The sequence below is a fragment of the Seriola aureovittata genome, chromosome 21, assembly GCF_021018895.1.
Source record: "Seriola aureovittata isolate HTS-2021-v1 ecotype China chromosome 21, ASM2101889v1, whole genome shotgun sequence".
Taxonomy (NCBI): Eukaryota; Metazoa; Chordata; class Actinopteri; order Carangiformes; family Carangidae; genus Seriola; species Seriola aureovittata.
This window is the reverse complement of record NC_079384.1, coordinates 17,723,640-17,740,715: the sequence shown is the minus strand read 5'-3', so window position 1 is coordinate 17,740,715 and position 17,076 is coordinate 17,723,640. Positions and strand designations below refer to the sequence as shown.

The following is a 17,076-nucleotide window of genomic DNA, read 5'->3' as shown; positions in this document are numbered from 1 at the left end:
GGGATCGAGGACAGAGCCTTGAGGTACTCCACAATGCAAAAGGGGCAGAATAGTTTACTTGTATTGGTTTTCACACACATATTCAGAACTCTGTTTAAGTTTGACTCATTTTACATTTGTAAAAATGTCTGTAAACATCTAACTCCTGTTTCCCTGCAGTGGCATCCACGTGGACTCTCCGCCTGTCATCCCAAGCCTAACTACGAGTTATGCCCACGGCACCTCATCAACAACTTTGCTCCACACTACAATAGGAGAGTCTTTGCTGAGGACTGTGGAGCGCTGCCCTGACAGAGAGGCGCTCGTCTTTCTAGAAGGCGGCGTCCGCAAGACATTCGCACAGTTTCAGCAGGATGTAAGTTTTCCAATAAAATCAGAGTCCTTTCTGTACTCGAGAGCCAATGATTTTCAGGTTGGTTGAGGTTAGATGTCAGAAAACCTAGACAATGTTTTCTTGCTTGAAAAATTACTGAAAGGATTAATTGATCATAAAAACAGTTGCTGATTTTCTGTCTTGCCATTTTTGCTCCACCTGCTCCTTCGTGCAAACTCCAAACCTATAAACATTTCAGCCATTTGACTCCAAAAAGGCCAGTGGAAACACTTCATGTCCAGTACGGCAGTAAGGCACTTTACTTTTATACTCTGACGTGCCTTCAGTTATCACTATGCACTCAAACCGGTTTAGCTTTGAAGCTGCAGTGAGTGATATGCAGAATTTTTTGCCCCAGGTTTCACTTTTCAGGAAACATAAAAGTTGCCCTCTCTTAACAGTGCAGGTATTTTAGGTCCTAATTGAGCCTGAGAAAAAGCCTGTAGGCACTATTTAGGGCTGAAGAAAAGCACAATGTTTTCTCTTAAAGGAACTGAACAGACAGTGGCGATACATATCATTAAACCAAACCTACATCACTGATCACATTTATTTAAAGAGACGTAATGGTGTTGTATATAATGTAATGTGTTTATTGATTTTGTCTTTTATAAGGGACAAACAATCACAAAAATATTAAATATTAAAGTAAGGAGGAAAAAAGGGTAAAAAAGTTTGTTTTGTCTGTGTAATTGTACTATGTTACCACAGTATAAATATACAAATGAAATTCCTTCATTCAAAATGTTACATAAGTAAAAGTATGTTTTAGCATCAAAATATACTCAAAGTAAAATAAGTTAAAGTACTGTTTATGCAGATGGACCATACAAGAATAATATATTATATCGCTGGATTAAAATTGATGCATTCATGTGTAAGCATCAGCAGTGTTGCAGCTAACTACTTAATATTGCTCTGGGTATCTTAGACCATAATAAACACTAATAATGTAAGTTGATTATAAATTGTATTAATAATCTAAATCTTAAAAGTAACTAAAACTGTCAAAGTAGCTTAAAATGGAATTACTCAAGGAAAACAGGAACTTCAATGTTATACTAATCATTTACTATTTATATAAGTGATGATGCTGCAGTAAAAAGGACTAGTGGAGCTTTTTCACTGAGGACATGACTTGTCAGGGCAAGAAAACACAGCAGTGACGGTAATTAGAGTAATGACATGTCAACATTTACTCAAAGGTCTTCTTCCAGTCACCTACGTGTTCAGTCCTGTTCAGTCTTTCAACTTTCACCCAGTTACCTTAAAACATTTCATGTGGATTAGGGGCGGAGAGTTCACAAACACGCACTGATATGACATACCGATGTCAACCTGACAGAGAGAAACAGTCTTAAGATAGCAGGTGTCATATAAAACCTCTTAATGATAATTCCATAACTAGGTCCTCTGTAAATGAAAATTGAAATACTCATTTTTGCTTACGTTACTTTTTGCTATCATTATTCCTGCATGGTCATGGTGCTGTCTCTACTTGACAGGCACTAACTACAATATGACCTCATTGGAGATTAATGGTTTAATAATATGAATGATTATTTTCTTTTATATGGAAAATCATCATGACTGTTGAAAAGGGACCATGATATTATTATACCAAGTATTTATGGTCCTCGGAAGTTTCGAGTGTTTTCATTTATTTCATTTCACACAAATCAGAAAAAAACTCAAGTTTGAACTCAATGTTTGTTAATGTGTTAGACTTTGCTCTTCACAAGCAGGGTGAGGCAACAGCATTGCAAGATGAAAAGTAAAATTTTAAAGGAGCTGTTGCTACATAGCCAACATTAGCATTAACAACTCTCATTATTTCTATCACTTCTTTTCTTCTACTGAAGTTAGAATGCTAACCAACTAGCCCCGGTCTGGCCAGACTGTCTGATAGCGAGTCACTGTAGCATCCAGTCTGCCCTGAAGAAGTAGTGCGGCTCAGATGGAGTATTATACCCTCTAGTCTTGTTAACACAACTATGGCCGAATCTCGATCTTCCCAAGAATGTTAAGGAAACAGCTGTCAATGCTAACGCCAGCTATGTAGCAATAGCAAAACATACAAATGGCTCCTTTTTAAAAAAAAAAAAAATAATGTTTGGACAGTATCTTCTTCAGCTCCACTCATGAAACCAGTTCATGTCTTTGTGATGTCTCTGTAGGTGGATCAGGCTGCAGCTGGACTGCTGGCTCTTGGCCTGAAGAAGGGGGACAGGCTCGGCATGTGGGGACCCAACACTTACGAGTGGGTCCTGTTCCAGTTTGCAACAGCCAAAGCTGGAATTATACTGGTGAGTCACAGCTGCATTGTCTTTGCTTCAGCTCTCATGTCAGTCAAGCTTGAGTTTTTTTTTTCTTTCCATCGTGAGCAGCTTGTCCTTGTTTTACCACCCATCAGGTGTCAGTGAACCCGGCGTACCAGCTGCAGGAGGTGGAGTTTGCGCTGCAGAAGGTCGGTGACTTTCGCACACGGGTTTTACTGTCATGACACGCAGAGACTGCGTTGCATTAGAAAAGCTGAATCCTCTGCTCCTCTTCTCACAGGTTGGGTGTAAAGTTGTTGTGTGCCCCACGCAGTTTAAGAGCCAGAAGTACTGTGACATGCTGCGACGCATATGTCCAGAGATCGAGTCGTCCAGCCCATCCGACATCAAGAGTGCCAGGTACAGACGCTGGTGTCCACCCGTCACTGTTCCTGGTTTCTAAGTTTTCACAGCAAACTACACAGAAATCACACCAAGATGAGTCCCTGTGTTGTGTCTGGGAATTTAGGGGTCAACACAACTACACATGGTGTCTTTTTAATTCTAATATAAATTAGAATATCTGCTAATTCTGATATTTTTTCAGAATAAAGGCCTGGTCACACCAGAAATGCTATTTTTTAATTTTACAAGAGAACCGACTTGAAAGATGAAAACTAACTGGTTGTTTTTGCAAATCTAATTCTGGTGAACTGCCCCACCTCCATTAAAGAGCAGCGCACAGCCACCCCCCACCCCCTCCTGTTCTTTTCTATGGGAACCATCCAGGAATGTCTCACAGGCAAATTGAACTCGATTTGAAAAATGTACTTAATCCCCACAAGTGAATCCGCTGACGGCGACTGATTTCTGAACATTGTGGGTGAAATGAAACTGGAGGAATCTGATCTCCTGACCTCAGTATGTATGTGGAAAAATTCCCAGCAGCTGCTCTGTTTTTACATGTACAGTGAGATTCATGTGTGTCCTTCAGGGAAAATGGATTGTACAGTAACAGGGAGAGACAGTTGAAGCTGCCGACTGTCACAGTATAACATGGAGGCCCTCAGTTACAAAACATGACCCATATCTTTTTTTTTTCTTCTTTTTTTCTTTTTATTTTACTTGTTTGGTTTTCCCCCTCAGACTTCCAGATCTCCGCTCCGTGATTGTTCTGGATAGTCGACAGCCGGGAATGCTTCATCTGGACGACGTCATGCAGGCCGGCAGCAGCCAGTACGTACAACAGCTTCAGGATCTGCAGAAGAAGCTCTCGTTCGACGACCCAATAAACATCCAGTTCACTTCGGTAATTGTTGCATAATTCCTGCTGAATTTAATGAATCTCAACGACCCTGTTGACGTCTGTGTGAGCTCGAGCATGTTTTTTGGTTTGAGACGCTTTAGTATTGAGGGAATTAGGGAAAAGTGGCTTGATGTCCTTTTTTCCTCCTCCTGGCCTCCTCCAGACGAAGAGACATTCATTCATCTGGACGTTTAACCACCGGCACACTTATGATTTTACTGTGACACAAACACAAATGTCCCCTTTTGGACATGCAGTAAATAATAAATGTTATAAACCGATTTTCCATAAGAAGAGTACAGAAGTCCTGAGACCCGGGTGAAAAAAATAAAAACATGTGGGCATTTTTTCCTACACAAAGTTTCAACTCTACCAGGTCGCCAAAATGCTAAAAGAGAAAAACACAGTCCATCTGTTGAAGAAAATTCAGTCCTTAGTTCCAAGTTCGCTGTAATGGTGTGAGTGTATTGGTTTTCCAGAATACGATGACTGACACAGAGCAGGTCTGAGGCAATAGACTGACCCAGAATGAAGGGCAGGGGGACAGTTATACACTTGTCTGATTGTTTCTACACTGTATGTAAATACATCCATACAGTGTAGAAACAATCAGAATCAGAATGTGCTTTATTGGCAAAGTATGTGGACACATACAAGGAATTTGTCTCCGGTTTTACAGTGCTGGTTGGTACATACATATACGTATAAATATATATACAGTTAAAAACAAGACAAGAGTGTTGGATGGGTCAGACAGTGCAAAGGAGCAATGGAAGTAGTGCAAAAAAATATGAGATAAATATGCAGGCAGGGGATGAGTGTATATGTACGTTGTCTGCTATATTGCAGTGTTTGATGTCAGGGGTTATTGTTCCTGTGTGACTGATCTAAGTGTTCGCCAGAGTGATGGCTTGTGGAAAGAAACTGTTCTTTAAAGGTAATTTCCTCTAGAGGCCTTACAGTGTAACACCTAGGGTCAATTTACCAGGGGGCTCAAAAGGAGGATCAAAAGATCAAGGGGCCAACCCAGTAAGGTTATAGAATTGTTCCCAGGTGTTATTCAATCATCAAGTTTTCACTCAGGAATGTGTATTATCTTTCTCACATCATCCAACCAATCAAGTCAAACTATTAAGATCAACACAAGACACAAACCGAATAATTGCAAGTAGATCAGCTGATGAATCGATTAGCCAGTAGACAGCAAAGTAATTGCTTCTTATCTTCCATCTTGATGATCTGCTGCTTTTCTCTGTTTCACATTATTGTAAACTCAGTATATTACGGGTAATATACTGTATAATATATATTTGAATATATATATATTTGGGTTTTGACCGTAAGATAAAAACGAACAATTTGAAGACGTCACCTTGAGCTCTGAGAAACTGCGATTTTTTTTTTTTCAAATTTCTTTTCAATCATTAATCATAAATCAATATAACTGACAGATTAATAGTTTATGAAAATAAATAATTGTTAGTTGCGACCCTGATTGCAAGAAAACCATAAAAAGTAGGAACACACACTTGCAGTATATTTACTTCCCTGTTTAAACATCTATAGAAAATAAAAGTTTATTGTAGATTATCTTGAGTTACAGTTTATATTCTCAAATTCCTCACATGCACTTTCAGTTCACTTTTTTAGCTGTATTTACAAAGACAGAAACATCTGCTTACCTGGTCTCTGACTGTTAGTGTCACCTTGTTTAGAGAGCAATAGAAGCAGTTTATCACAGTAACCTTGACATGCTGTATCAAGCCATTTTATGGCCTTGTAAATGCTGTAATTTATTTCCAATTTTTGTTATCAGGGCACAACTGGGGCTCCAAAGGGTGCCACCTTATCTCATCACAACATTGTCAACGATGCCTACTTTGTTGGCAGGAGAGTGGGATACCATTGGAGGGTGAGTCTTAAGCAAGACATTATTTAATAACCTCATGTATCATCTGAGAGTTTCATTAAACCTCATCTGACCAGGGAGTGTATTTATTTTGTTATTTTGTTAAGACTGATTGATTTAAAAGTTTACTGATGTCTTATTGTCAACAAATCCCATTAAAAGAAACCAAACCAACAATGAATGTATTCTATGACACAAGTATTATGTGAGGGTGCAGAGCCTGATATATCTCAGTCCTCTGTGCCGCAGCGCTCCATTGTTCAGTCATCAATGACTCGCACTGTAGCTCTGGTTGAACATGTTCGTTCATCACCATGAAAACACACACTGTAGTTTATTTTGACTCTCTAGCCTGGGAAAACCATTCTTGTCATATCGAAACAGTAAAAAAAAAAAAAGTGATGCCTCAAAGCCAAACTGTTATGAAACTTTTGGAGTCAGGCAGAGGCGTAGCTTCTCTGTGCATAATGATCAGTTATTATCTCTCAGAAACTGTACAGCTGTCCTGATTCCCGACCTAAGGTTTGACTGTTGTCTCTCCCCCCCCCTGCAGCCTGACACTCGGATCTGCCTGCCTGTGCCTCTGTATCACTGCTTTGGCTCCGTGGGTGGTGGGATGTGTATGGCCGTGCATGGCACCTCCCTGATCTTTCCCTCTGCCGGATACGATGGAAAGGCCAACATAGCAGCTTTGGAGAGTGAAAGGTAATATCAGAAATCTTTAGCCAGTTCCATACATGCACAAGGCAGCTGCACACACTGCTGGCTCCAAGTGGTTGGGGGGGGGGGGGGGGTTAATACCCTGTAACAAAGGATTAAATCTGCTTAGAATTGAATCACTATTAATTCTGTACCATGGGATACAAGGGTATGAAAGGGGCTGCTTTGGGATTTAGGGATTTATTTATTTTAAATTGAACAACCAAATCTGAAGGAATTCAGTTGTTAGCTGCTGTTGTGCACATAAAATGATCATCCTATTTACTGTACTTTATTTAGATAGAAATCACATTTCCACATCAGTTACCGAAAATTGTACAATGTACATGAAATCTTGCAACACATCAGGTTGTGTGCTGATGCATGCTGAAGAAAAGAGATTTAGTCTCAAGTGGATCATAAAGACTTCCTGTGGTTGCAGCTCCAGTTGAACACTGTGGTTACTGTGCAGAGTCTGGAAAGCATTTGTCAGCATTTGTTGTTTGTGTCAGACGCTCTGCTTAGGATAGACAATTCCTGAAAGTGATTAGATACTTCCTCTTGTTTTGTTTATCAGGGACAAAGAGACTAAAGGTCTGTTTTTTCAATACTCAGTCTCATGATAATGACATAATGTCATGAAATGTTAAGTTGTTATAAGCTTAGCAAGAATCCAGATTTTAGTCTTTGGGCCTACAGTATTTCATGGAATTGAAATATTTTTCACAGCAGACATCTGACTCATTATACTGACATGAGGTTTGTTCGAGAAGAGCCAGGCCTGCACAGGATTGATCACCGGCGATCACCGCACAAGGCATGGCAGTTAGATTTCTGTCTGACTTCTTCCTGACTTGCTCTGACGTCATCAAACGTAGGCAACAATAACCTCATAACCTCATGAGATCAAGGCAGCAGCAGACTGCAAAGACTCAGGTTCTGATGGGAAACGCCTGTCCACCCCTGATCTTAGAGCTTATTGGTCAAGAACATGAGGTTTTATAGAAACTCTATATCTTTATTTACGGGGATTGTATGTGTCAGATTTTGCTGACTCTGCTAATAGTTCTCATAGACTGTTTACCCCAAGTCCACATAAAAACAATAGTCGGACACCAGTGTGAACATTAAAGCAGGTTTTCTCGCTGGAACCATTCAAACTACACATTTGAAGATTCTTTCATAATGTGTTTTCAAAGTAATTAATGGAGACTGTTAACTAAAATCACAAGCTGAGGCCCTGCTTCTGAGCCAGAAACAACCTTCACTTGTTCTTTGTCATATTTTTTCCATCTGACTAAAGACGTGTTTTATATACTGTATAGTACGCACCTTTGTCCACTTATATCTACAGTAAATAACCTTGATGTAAAAATATTCACACTTTATTAACCTAAATTCAAAATGGCAATAGCAACATAGAGGGCGAGTATCACCATCCTCAGAAACTGACACTCTTTCGTTTCACTTTACTGTTTCACTTTACTGTCTCACTTTTACTGTTTCACTTTACTGTTTCACTTTACTCCAGAAAAAGTTGGATTTATTAATAAATCTTCAGATTTTTGAAGCGGCCTACCTATAGACGGATTATGAGGCAATTGGCCTCTGGGTACAGACGAGTAAAAGACTAGAAGAGTTGAGAAATGTTAACAGACGCGTTAGTCCGTCCATGTGCCCACTTTACCTGCTGCTGCAGTTTAGTGCCATCTCCTAAAAGTCATCCAGTGTTGCTTTAGATTTTACTTTTGGATGCAGTTTTTCTTGTCTCAAATGTTTTTCTTTCTGAGTTTGAAAATAAAATACTGACATACCCATAAAATTTTTATTGTTGTCACGTATTTGCAGGTTTATTCTGGAAATTTGTCAGTGAAGATGAACTCTCTTCATTGGTCCGTTTCCCCTCACAGGTGCACCTTCATCTATGGCACCCCCACCATGTATGTTGATATGGTCAACCAGCTGGACCTGCCTAAATATGACTTGTCGTCAGTGGAAGCAGGTAAGAAAAACACGGATATTCTGCTTTTATACATAACAGCAACATGCACATTAGCTTGTGTGTTCACACCTGGAAGAGCTGACCACTTCCGATCGGACCCGGATCCGAGACGGATGTTAATACCAGGTCTGAACAGGGCCTTTGTCTCCGTCTCTCACTCACACACACAGTGTAGTTGATGAGCATTACATTGTTGAGTTGTTGTGGCCTTGTTATATAAGACTTCTGCTGTGTTAATCCCTTTTTCTCTCTCACACAGTTGTGAATGTGAATAAATTCATTTAGTCTGCAAGTAATTCTAGGACACTGATTTTCTTTTTATATCCTCTCTACTATTTTACCAGTATGGAGGTGAAATTAGTCTTAAATTTCATTTATAATGGTCTTAAAAAGGTCTTAAATTATCTGAAATTTAACTTGTTGAAACCTGCAGAACCCTAATGAAACTTGTCCTGCTGCAGTGTGGCTTTCACTGGTAACATTTTATTTTTGAACTGCAGGCATCATGGCTGGTTCCCCTTGTCCTCCGGAGCTTGTGAAGAAGGTCATATCTGTAATGGGCATCAAGGAAATAACAGTGAGTCGGTCTTGCATCTCTTTAAAGATGATAAAAGGATCAAATTTATTGCACCACATAAATCAAAAATTCAATGATGCAATACAGCTTTCACACACCAGGGGGAGACAGATCACTAGATTTAGCAGGAGCATGAATGTACAGTAAGCTCTGTTTGAGATCTGTCATGAGGCATCTTGTAAAAAAAAATAAAAAGAAGTAGCATTAAAGACAAAAAGAAGGTTTTATTTCGTTAAAGGTTTATTGGATGTGAGCACTTGTTACCACTTCCAAAAGTCCAGGAAATGTAAAGATATTGAATATACATTAGATATGCATAAAGTCAACTCTTGTCAGTAATCCTCAAAATTGTTTTGCAAGAAATTTTTCACTTTTTCTTACAATTCAAACCATGTTTTAAAGGGAATCTTTAGATGTCTTCTTGTCTTCTTCACTTCTCATTTGTGTACATTTTTAGCCAAAAATGAACTGAATCCAGTTTTATAAATCTTTGGGATCTCAAAATACCTTCATTCAGGGAAAATGGCACCGGAAGATAAGTAGCTTAGCAAATTATAAGCCTTGATCCTCCTGCTAAACTCAATCACATCTTCCAAGTCTTATCAACTTTTAAACATATTGGTGAAATACGGAATTTCACTTTAAATGTCATGGCTGTTTTTCTCAAGGCGGTGAGGGTGTGAAACTGACATCACAAAGTAGAAAAGAGGATAAACGAGTGTTGATGCCTGCCTGAGTGACAGTTGTAGGATGTTGAGGGGTTTCTCTGCCTCTTTTTCTGTTTTTTATTTTACTTATTTATTTATTTATTTATTTTTGGAGCTATTGTTAATTCATCATTTATACAGATAACCACCAAAATAAAGGAGCATCATCACCTGTTTTAGAGACGTCATGTCCAGTATATTCAAGCTGCACCAATCATTATTTTTTTTACAATGGAGCAAATGACAATGTGTAATGTGAGAGGTGTCATTTGTAGCAACGAAACCCACAAAGAATTGTCTCCGGATTGTGCAGCTTTATGGAACCTTTTAGCCTCTTTTAGCTCATTGTTTTGGTTTGCCAGCCTATAAATTCTGCTCTCATCAACCTCATTTCTAGCAGCAGCAGCAGCATTGTCCACTACCTGCTCAGCACCAAACAACAAACCAATAATATTAACAACTAACTGGTGAACACAGTGGAGCATTTAGCAGCTAAAGAGCCGGATGTGTTTCTCGGGAGCTGGTGGAGACTTAAAATGGAAATAAAAGAGAGAGAATACTGGACCTGCTCTCCAGAAACATGGATTCAAATGAATGATAATGTTGATCAGAGTCGCCATGTGCAAATAGGCAATTGTTTGCTAACATAACAAGGAATCAAGTTCTTCCTGCCCTGATCCTGATCCGAGTTTTAACATTGGGTATCTGTCAAGTCTGAGTCCACTCTGACATTTTATATTTACATAGCAGCAGAAGATATTCAATGTTGATTACGTATGTGTCTCGCATATTGAAATAGCAGGTGGAGCCTAGAGCTTATGTTTGACTGGAGGTTCTGTTTATAAACTCAGATTACTGATGTGATTAGAATAAAAGATCGATTGGGAGAAAACTCTGTTGGAGTAACTGCACAGGCGCTCATGGTTGTCCAGTAGTGTTACAGAGTGATGCTTTGTTTAACTCATAGATGATCTTTGTTTGAGCTGCAGAGCACACAAACCCCACAAACTGAATTTTGGCTTGTTATCAAGTTACTCAAGGAAAGTAAAGAACAGTAAAGAGGGGATTGGCATTTGATTGGCTTTTATTTATTTTTATTTTTTTACCGATACCAAGCCTTTTAAATATGCCTGGATCAGCTGAGGACAACTCTAAACATAACTTTATAAGGTGATTGTATGTTTTCAGTTTGTTCCACTGCCCCCAAGTGGCCAAAAAAATCAATTAATTCAGATTTAAACTCCAGGGTTGGTTTTATTTTACATTATTTTCATGCTTAGCAAGACATTGAAACTTATCCTCAGGGGAAAAACATTCAGACTTTTTTGATTTTGCTGTTTATCCTGTTCTCTGAAGGTACTGAATGCACCAGGAAAAGACAACAAATCTGCCCACAACAGTCCTTGTAGCCCTTGCTTATTGACATGTTTCCTTTATTTTGGTGGTTACCTGCAGGTCGTCCACTTCAACTTCATACTTAAGTCTTCATCTTTGATATAAATGAATGAAAATTATACTGATAATATGTCTCACTCCATAAAGTTCTTTGTGTGTGTGTGTGTGTGTGTGTGTGTGTGTGTGTGTGTGTGTGTGTGTGACACAGACAGACAGACAGACAGAGAGGACGTGTATCTATGTGTTTACACTAGTGACAACATTTGACAGATGAATAGATGGACAGTCTTGAAGTAGAAGGAGTTAGAGTTGCTTTCGTTACGCGTTGTAGCCGGTCACCTGGACAGGCTCCTCCTCAGCGTCTCCTGTGGAAAAGACACAACGTGAGCAGCCAAATCAAACAGTCTGCCCTCCAGCCAGAGACCCCATGACCTGGACTTGCTGCACTGGACCCCAGGGCCAACATGGAAAAGTTCAGACAGGGACACAGGGCAGGACAGAGAGTTCTGCGGTCAGGAAGAGAGAGGAAAAAAACAGAATCATGCAAAGCCAACCCTGGGCTACACTTCAAAACCACCTCAAACCTCATGTGGTAATATCTGAATCCAATGTCACACCATGCAGAATCTCAGCTGCGAAAACCAGAATAATAGAGCAGCGCAGCAAAGATGTGGTTTTGGATTTGGCCAGAGTGAAGAACAAAACTATATCTCGGTTAAGTCAAAATTTTCAAGCAACAGCCTCACTTGTCACTACGGTTGCATCAAAATCCGGCTTGATATAAAGGGGAAATGTCTCCAGTTACTTATTTGGATGATCATCAGTGACAAAATTTTCAAAACAAAAGCATAAAAAGTGTAGTTTTACTGATTTTACTGCTCCTGGTTTATTAGTATAATTTCAAAGCTATGTGTGAAGATTTCTGTCCCTCAGCAGCTCCTAGTGGTCCCGTCAAGACAACACAATTCCAACCATTAGTTTTTGTCTGATACAGGATTTTTCTTTTTTCGTCACTTCTTCGGCTCGCTCGGTGGCAGGTACTGTACCTGTACGGCTGCGTGTTCAAAGACGTGTGCCCTTCTTGGCTCTCTTTGTCTTGACTCTGCAGCCACTGAAGGCGGTGCTGTCTCTGACTTGCTTGCCTTTCTGTGGAGGTGGAGAAGCACACACTGCATCTGGACGATTGCGGCTGGAGTCCATCCACCTGCGGGTAGAAGCCAAAAGATAAGGAGTGGAGTGTTTGGGACGGCTACTTGGTTTCTCCACGTGTCACAGGATTTATAGCCATGCTGGCGGCGAGACTCCTAATTAGCTGAGGGTGAAGATGTTACTACTGGATGGATTGCCATGTTTCCTCTTGCACATTCATGTCCCTCAGGAGGAACTGCAGAAACGCTGCTGATCTCTTAACTTATGAAGTCAAAATATTAAAGGTGCACAGTGGAGTTTTCATGTAAACAAAGATTGTTTACATTCAGTGTCACTCACCAAACCACACTGTGAGCTCCATTAAACATGTTTAATGCATTTCCTTCCTTAAGAAACATCCACAAAACCGGTTCTTCTTGCCTTGTTTGCATCAGTTTTACATGAGTTTTACAGTTTACTTGCTGGCAGTTTTCTATCCTCCCTGTCTTTGCTTGTGCAATACTGTATTTTTGGCACATTCCTGCCACCTGTAGTTCAGTAGAATAGTGTGAAGACATCGGCACCTTGTGTGCGTGCATGAAAAAACACAAAATGGGAATCCACTTTTGCAGGGCTGCAGCTAATGATTATTTTCATTATCGATTAATCTTGACAAATCACTGGGTCTATAAATCATAAGAGAACTCTGAAATGTCTCAGACCAAAGAACCAAAAAAAAAAAAAACCCAAATATCTTAAATTTTCCATGATGTTAATACAAAGAAATACAGTGAATTCTAACATTTAAGAAGATGGAACCATCAAATTTCATCAATTAATTGTTGCAGCTCTACAGTGCTCCATTGGGTGAGATCGAGAGATCAAAAACCACAGGGTGCCTTGAGTTTGTACAGCACTTTTGTTTGCACCAAATACCTGCAAAACTTGAGACATTCCCATTATCCTCAGCTGTACGTTTGTGTTTAGAGCTAATTAGCAAATGCTAACCCCCCCCAAACGTAAGTACAGCGTGACGGTGCCATTTGGTGGCTGTATAGTGTTGAGTCTCTTACCTGCGCAGTGGAGCTAGCTGGCATGTGCAGGTCCAAGGGTTGTTGGAGAGGGTGAGGTTGGTGATGCTGCCAAACTCGAGGCTTTTGGGAAGCGACTTAAGCTTGTTGTTGTCCAGGTGCAGCGACTTGATGGCTGTCACTCCAGCGAACGCACCATCAGAGAACTAGAAGAAGGTAAAGCAAAGCATAGAGTTGTCGTTTTTCATGTCAAAGCACCGACGAATCCTCACTGGGAGGAATTTCAAATCAGTGAATCAATGCAAATCTGCCTTTGTGGTTCTCAGGTTTTGCTGCACACAGTGTTGTTAAAACATGGTTCACACCTTGGCACGGTGACACGCCACCAACAACCGTCCTTGTGTGTGTGTGTCAGAAGGCAGACAGATGCGGAGCGAGGGGAATCTCGCCAGTGTTTCTCTGGCATGAAAGCCTCCTCTCATCCTTCGCTCTGCACCAGCACTTATGTAAACACTGACGGTCACTGCCCTCCTTTTTTCGCCTCTCCTTCATATGCATCTGCGAGGGTGCTAAAAGCTTCAGAGAGGTGCTAGATGAACCGATGCCTACGTTGTGTCAAGTTGTTTCTCATCCAGGAGGAAGAAGAGGGCGGATGAGAGAGAGAGGGGGACCTCGTCTTTGAAGGGTTGTTTTATGCGAGTCTGGAGGAGATGAGGCTGTTTGGAAATTTCCACTGTAGAGCGACAAGTAGCCGAGGGCCTGGTATTTTGAAGCAATGGAAGATGGATGACTTCCAGCATGGCCGAGGTGTTTTCGCTCTTTCTGTCGTCTCCCTCTCGGGGCCACTCCTCTGCCAGGAAGGCACTCGCAAAGGGCCCAATTGTCCATTCAACTGGGGCGATGGCAAGCTAAAAATACTCCTCTTCATGCACTGTGGAACACCCTGCCTCTGTTTACCTGTCTCCTAACCCCTCCTGACCTGTTTACAGGACCCTCCCAGGCAAAGTAGAAAACACACCTCGCTGAAAATAACACTTATGTAATAATTAGACATGCTTGACTGAGGTCCAGCAAACAAAAACAATCTAAAAATACCTGCGTTTGGCTGGAAAATGGCTTAATCTCACCGGCCATGTGTGCTGCGCCCGCCGCCTCCTGCTGCTTCCACCTGGCTCTCACACAGTCCCAGCGTGAGAAGGCTGTTATTTTACAGTTTTCCCCCCTCTGGGATGCTTCCACACTGTGGCACAAGTACACTCAAATATCGGATTAACCTCAAACATGAAGCAAATGTGCTCTCAGGAATGTCTGTGCTATAGCATAGAGCTTATACTGAATACATTCATACTGGAGCTGTGGACAGATCGACCTTTTACAGGCGGCAGTGAAAACATCTGTCTCTTGTGTGATATCTGAACATCACTGCCGAGGCTCCACTGATGGAAATAGAAATTCTGGATCAGGGTCATGTTACCACGCAGCAGCCAGACTTCATATTTGCCATGTAAAATAAAACTTGAGGTTCTAAAAATGTACCAGATTCAGTTTGATGCTTTCAACCATTTCCAGCTGCGACCAAGTATTTTCCAGCTGCCTCACTTGTTGATAGTAAAAGAATTGGTTCACCCAAATTCCAAAAACACATTTACTTAATTACTTAATACCCAAGAAGATTTGGTTCATTTTTTGAACACTTTGTCCACCCTAATACACCAGAGATGTTCAGAGACAATATCCCAGGTTACTCTGGATAATCCACGTGTCTAGTTGTGACCTTTCATCAAATGAATGAATATTAATGTGTTTAAAGGCTCTTGAGACGTCAAAAAAACACATCACAATAGCAACTATTTGATCTATCAGGTTTGACTTTTTTGCTGGGCGCTGACCCTGCATTGTTTCGCCTGTTCCCTCTGCGTTGGCGGAGTTTTCATGCGGAGCTATGGTCGGTGTGAACATGGCCCTAGTGTGGACACGATCTATGAGCAGTTCTTCAAAAAGCAACCATGCAATTGTTTCATGTTTAAGTAAATTATTAGTGTTGGCTGAATAAATAGTTTTACTGGCTGTTTCATGTCTCTAAAACGATCTTAGAGCTTCTCAGGTTCTAGGTCATAGCTAGGTGATATTATAATATGATGAATGAAGCAACATCGTCTTCAGTGTTAGAAACAGCCACAGAGGGAGGATCAGCTCCAGGTTAATTATCACCATAACCTCATGTTACTGAAGATGTCATACTAGCTGCGCTCGTAAAGGTTCGACCAGTTCCCCGAATTAAGACCAGACCATCGACTTGAGAGTGATAGCAGGCTCTTAACACTGTAGTCCGTTTATGTTTCAACAGACTGGACTGTGTCTTTCTACATTTCTTTTTTAAAGAAGGCCTAAAAAACCCTTTGGAAGTAATGTTCTCCAACAGTCTGACATCTCATAGTTTGAGAAAAGAGGCTGAGATTTCAGATTGTACAGACTTTTCTTAAATTTGTGTAAAACACTGCATTACTTACGTCCCTAATAACGACTGTAGATGCATGTGTTTACTTGTTGGTTCAGTTATTTGTGCAGGTCTGACAGTGTATGTATTGAAAGGTAAGGGGCCCCACTGAGGCTGCATGTGTTCGGGGCCCAGATGTTTGTGCTACGCCGCTGTTTGGTGAAAGTATTCAGTAATCCACGAGAAAAAATATGGATATTTTTGTACTTCAGAAATGTGTGTATATATATTCTGATCACTTCAATCATCTTGTGGCTCCTCAGATTTATCTTTAAAGACAAAGAGACAAAATACAAAGACAAACCCTTTATAGAAAAAAAAAACAACAAAAAAAAACAAACTCTGGTTTAGTTTTGTGTATTAAAGTTACGCAGACATTAAAAATAGTTTGTTTCCACGTCAAGCGAGATCTAAACCCAACAAATGTGGCACATTGTTTGGAAACTCCCACTGGAGAGAGAAGAGTCACAACAGCAGCCGGCAGTTTGCCCATCACTCACATATGGTGATGGAGTTTAAAGCCTTTCCTAACAATTTATGTTATCGGCTATGGACGTCCACAACTTAACCGTCAGCTTGTTTTAACACGCGCTACCTTAAGCATGACCCAAATCACATCTGCATTCAATAGATGGAAAAATACAGCATCAGGTTTTAATTATCGGGATCCATTTAGACAAAACCAACCAAGGAATAATGACGATTCTGTGTATGTAAATGCTGGTTGGTTAATCTGATCAGTACTTTGGGCTTGATGATAAACAACCTCTGCAGAGGCATCAGTTAACACATGTTCCCAAACACGGTGTGTGTGTGAAATGATATAAATGCCTGTCGGCTGTTTGCAGGGGGTGTCGACCACTGGCAAGTTTGTACATAAACGTATGCCAGACCAAAACAAATATTAAGACGGATATAAAAATATAAAGACCTTCTGCCAAGTCTTTAATTAACACTGGGTTTGAATTAATCTGCTTTTCTCATATCTTCTTTCTGGACTCTTTACAAGAGTTTGAAAAGTAGCTGAGACACCAGGAGCACTTTACCTAACTTCTTTAGCAGCAGCACCTTTCAGTGGTTTGAATTTGTGATGTCTGAAGGTTTTAGATATGAGATTCATACTGTCCGTCTAGTAAATACCCCGTAAAAGCATCAACTGACCTTCTCCAGGCTCATGTTGTCCAGGTGTAGTTT

General features: G+C 40.5%; 2 protein-coding genes across 2 annotated transcripts in view; one reads left to right on the top strand and one right to left on the bottom strand.

The window, feature by feature from the left end:
* Nucleotides 1-17,076, top strand: part of acsf2 (acyl-CoA synthetase family member 2) — a 28,001-nt gene that overhangs the window by 3,518 nt on the left and 7,407 nt on the right. The window contains exons 2-10 of the mRNA XM_056365844.1: nt 160-355; nt 2,551-2,679; nt 2,787-2,840; nt 2,933-3,051; nt 3,778-3,940; nt 5,754-5,849; nt 6,400-6,551; nt 8,456-8,547; nt 9,048-9,124. Coding sequence (XP_056221819.1) covers nt 160-355; nt 2,551-2,679; nt 2,787-2,840; nt 2,933-3,051; nt 3,778-3,940; nt 5,754-5,849; nt 6,400-6,551; nt 8,456-8,547; nt 9,048-9,124 — 1,078 coding nt within the window. The remainder of the gene's footprint in view (nt 1-159; nt 356-2,550; nt 2,680-2,786; nt 2,841-2,932; nt 3,052-3,777; nt 3,941-5,753; nt 5,850-6,399; nt 6,552-8,455; nt 8,548-9,047; nt 9,125-17,076) is intronic.
* chad (chondroadherin) overlaps nt 9,342-17,076 on the bottom strand; it is an 8,752-nt gene continuing 1,017 nt past the window's right edge. The window contains exons 1-4 of the mRNA XM_056365874.1: nt 17,044-17,076; nt 13,428-13,591; nt 12,273-12,430; nt 9,342-11,591 (exon numbers count right to left, since the gene is read on the bottom strand). The exon at nt 17,044-17,076 is cut by the window's right edge and continues 1,017 nt beyond it. Coding sequence (XP_056221849.1) covers nt 12,289-12,430; nt 13,428-13,591; nt 17,044-17,076 — 339 coding nt within the window. The 3' untranslated portion in view covers nt 9,342-11,591; nt 12,273-12,288. The remainder of the gene's footprint in view (nt 11,592-12,272; nt 12,431-13,427; nt 13,592-17,043) is intronic.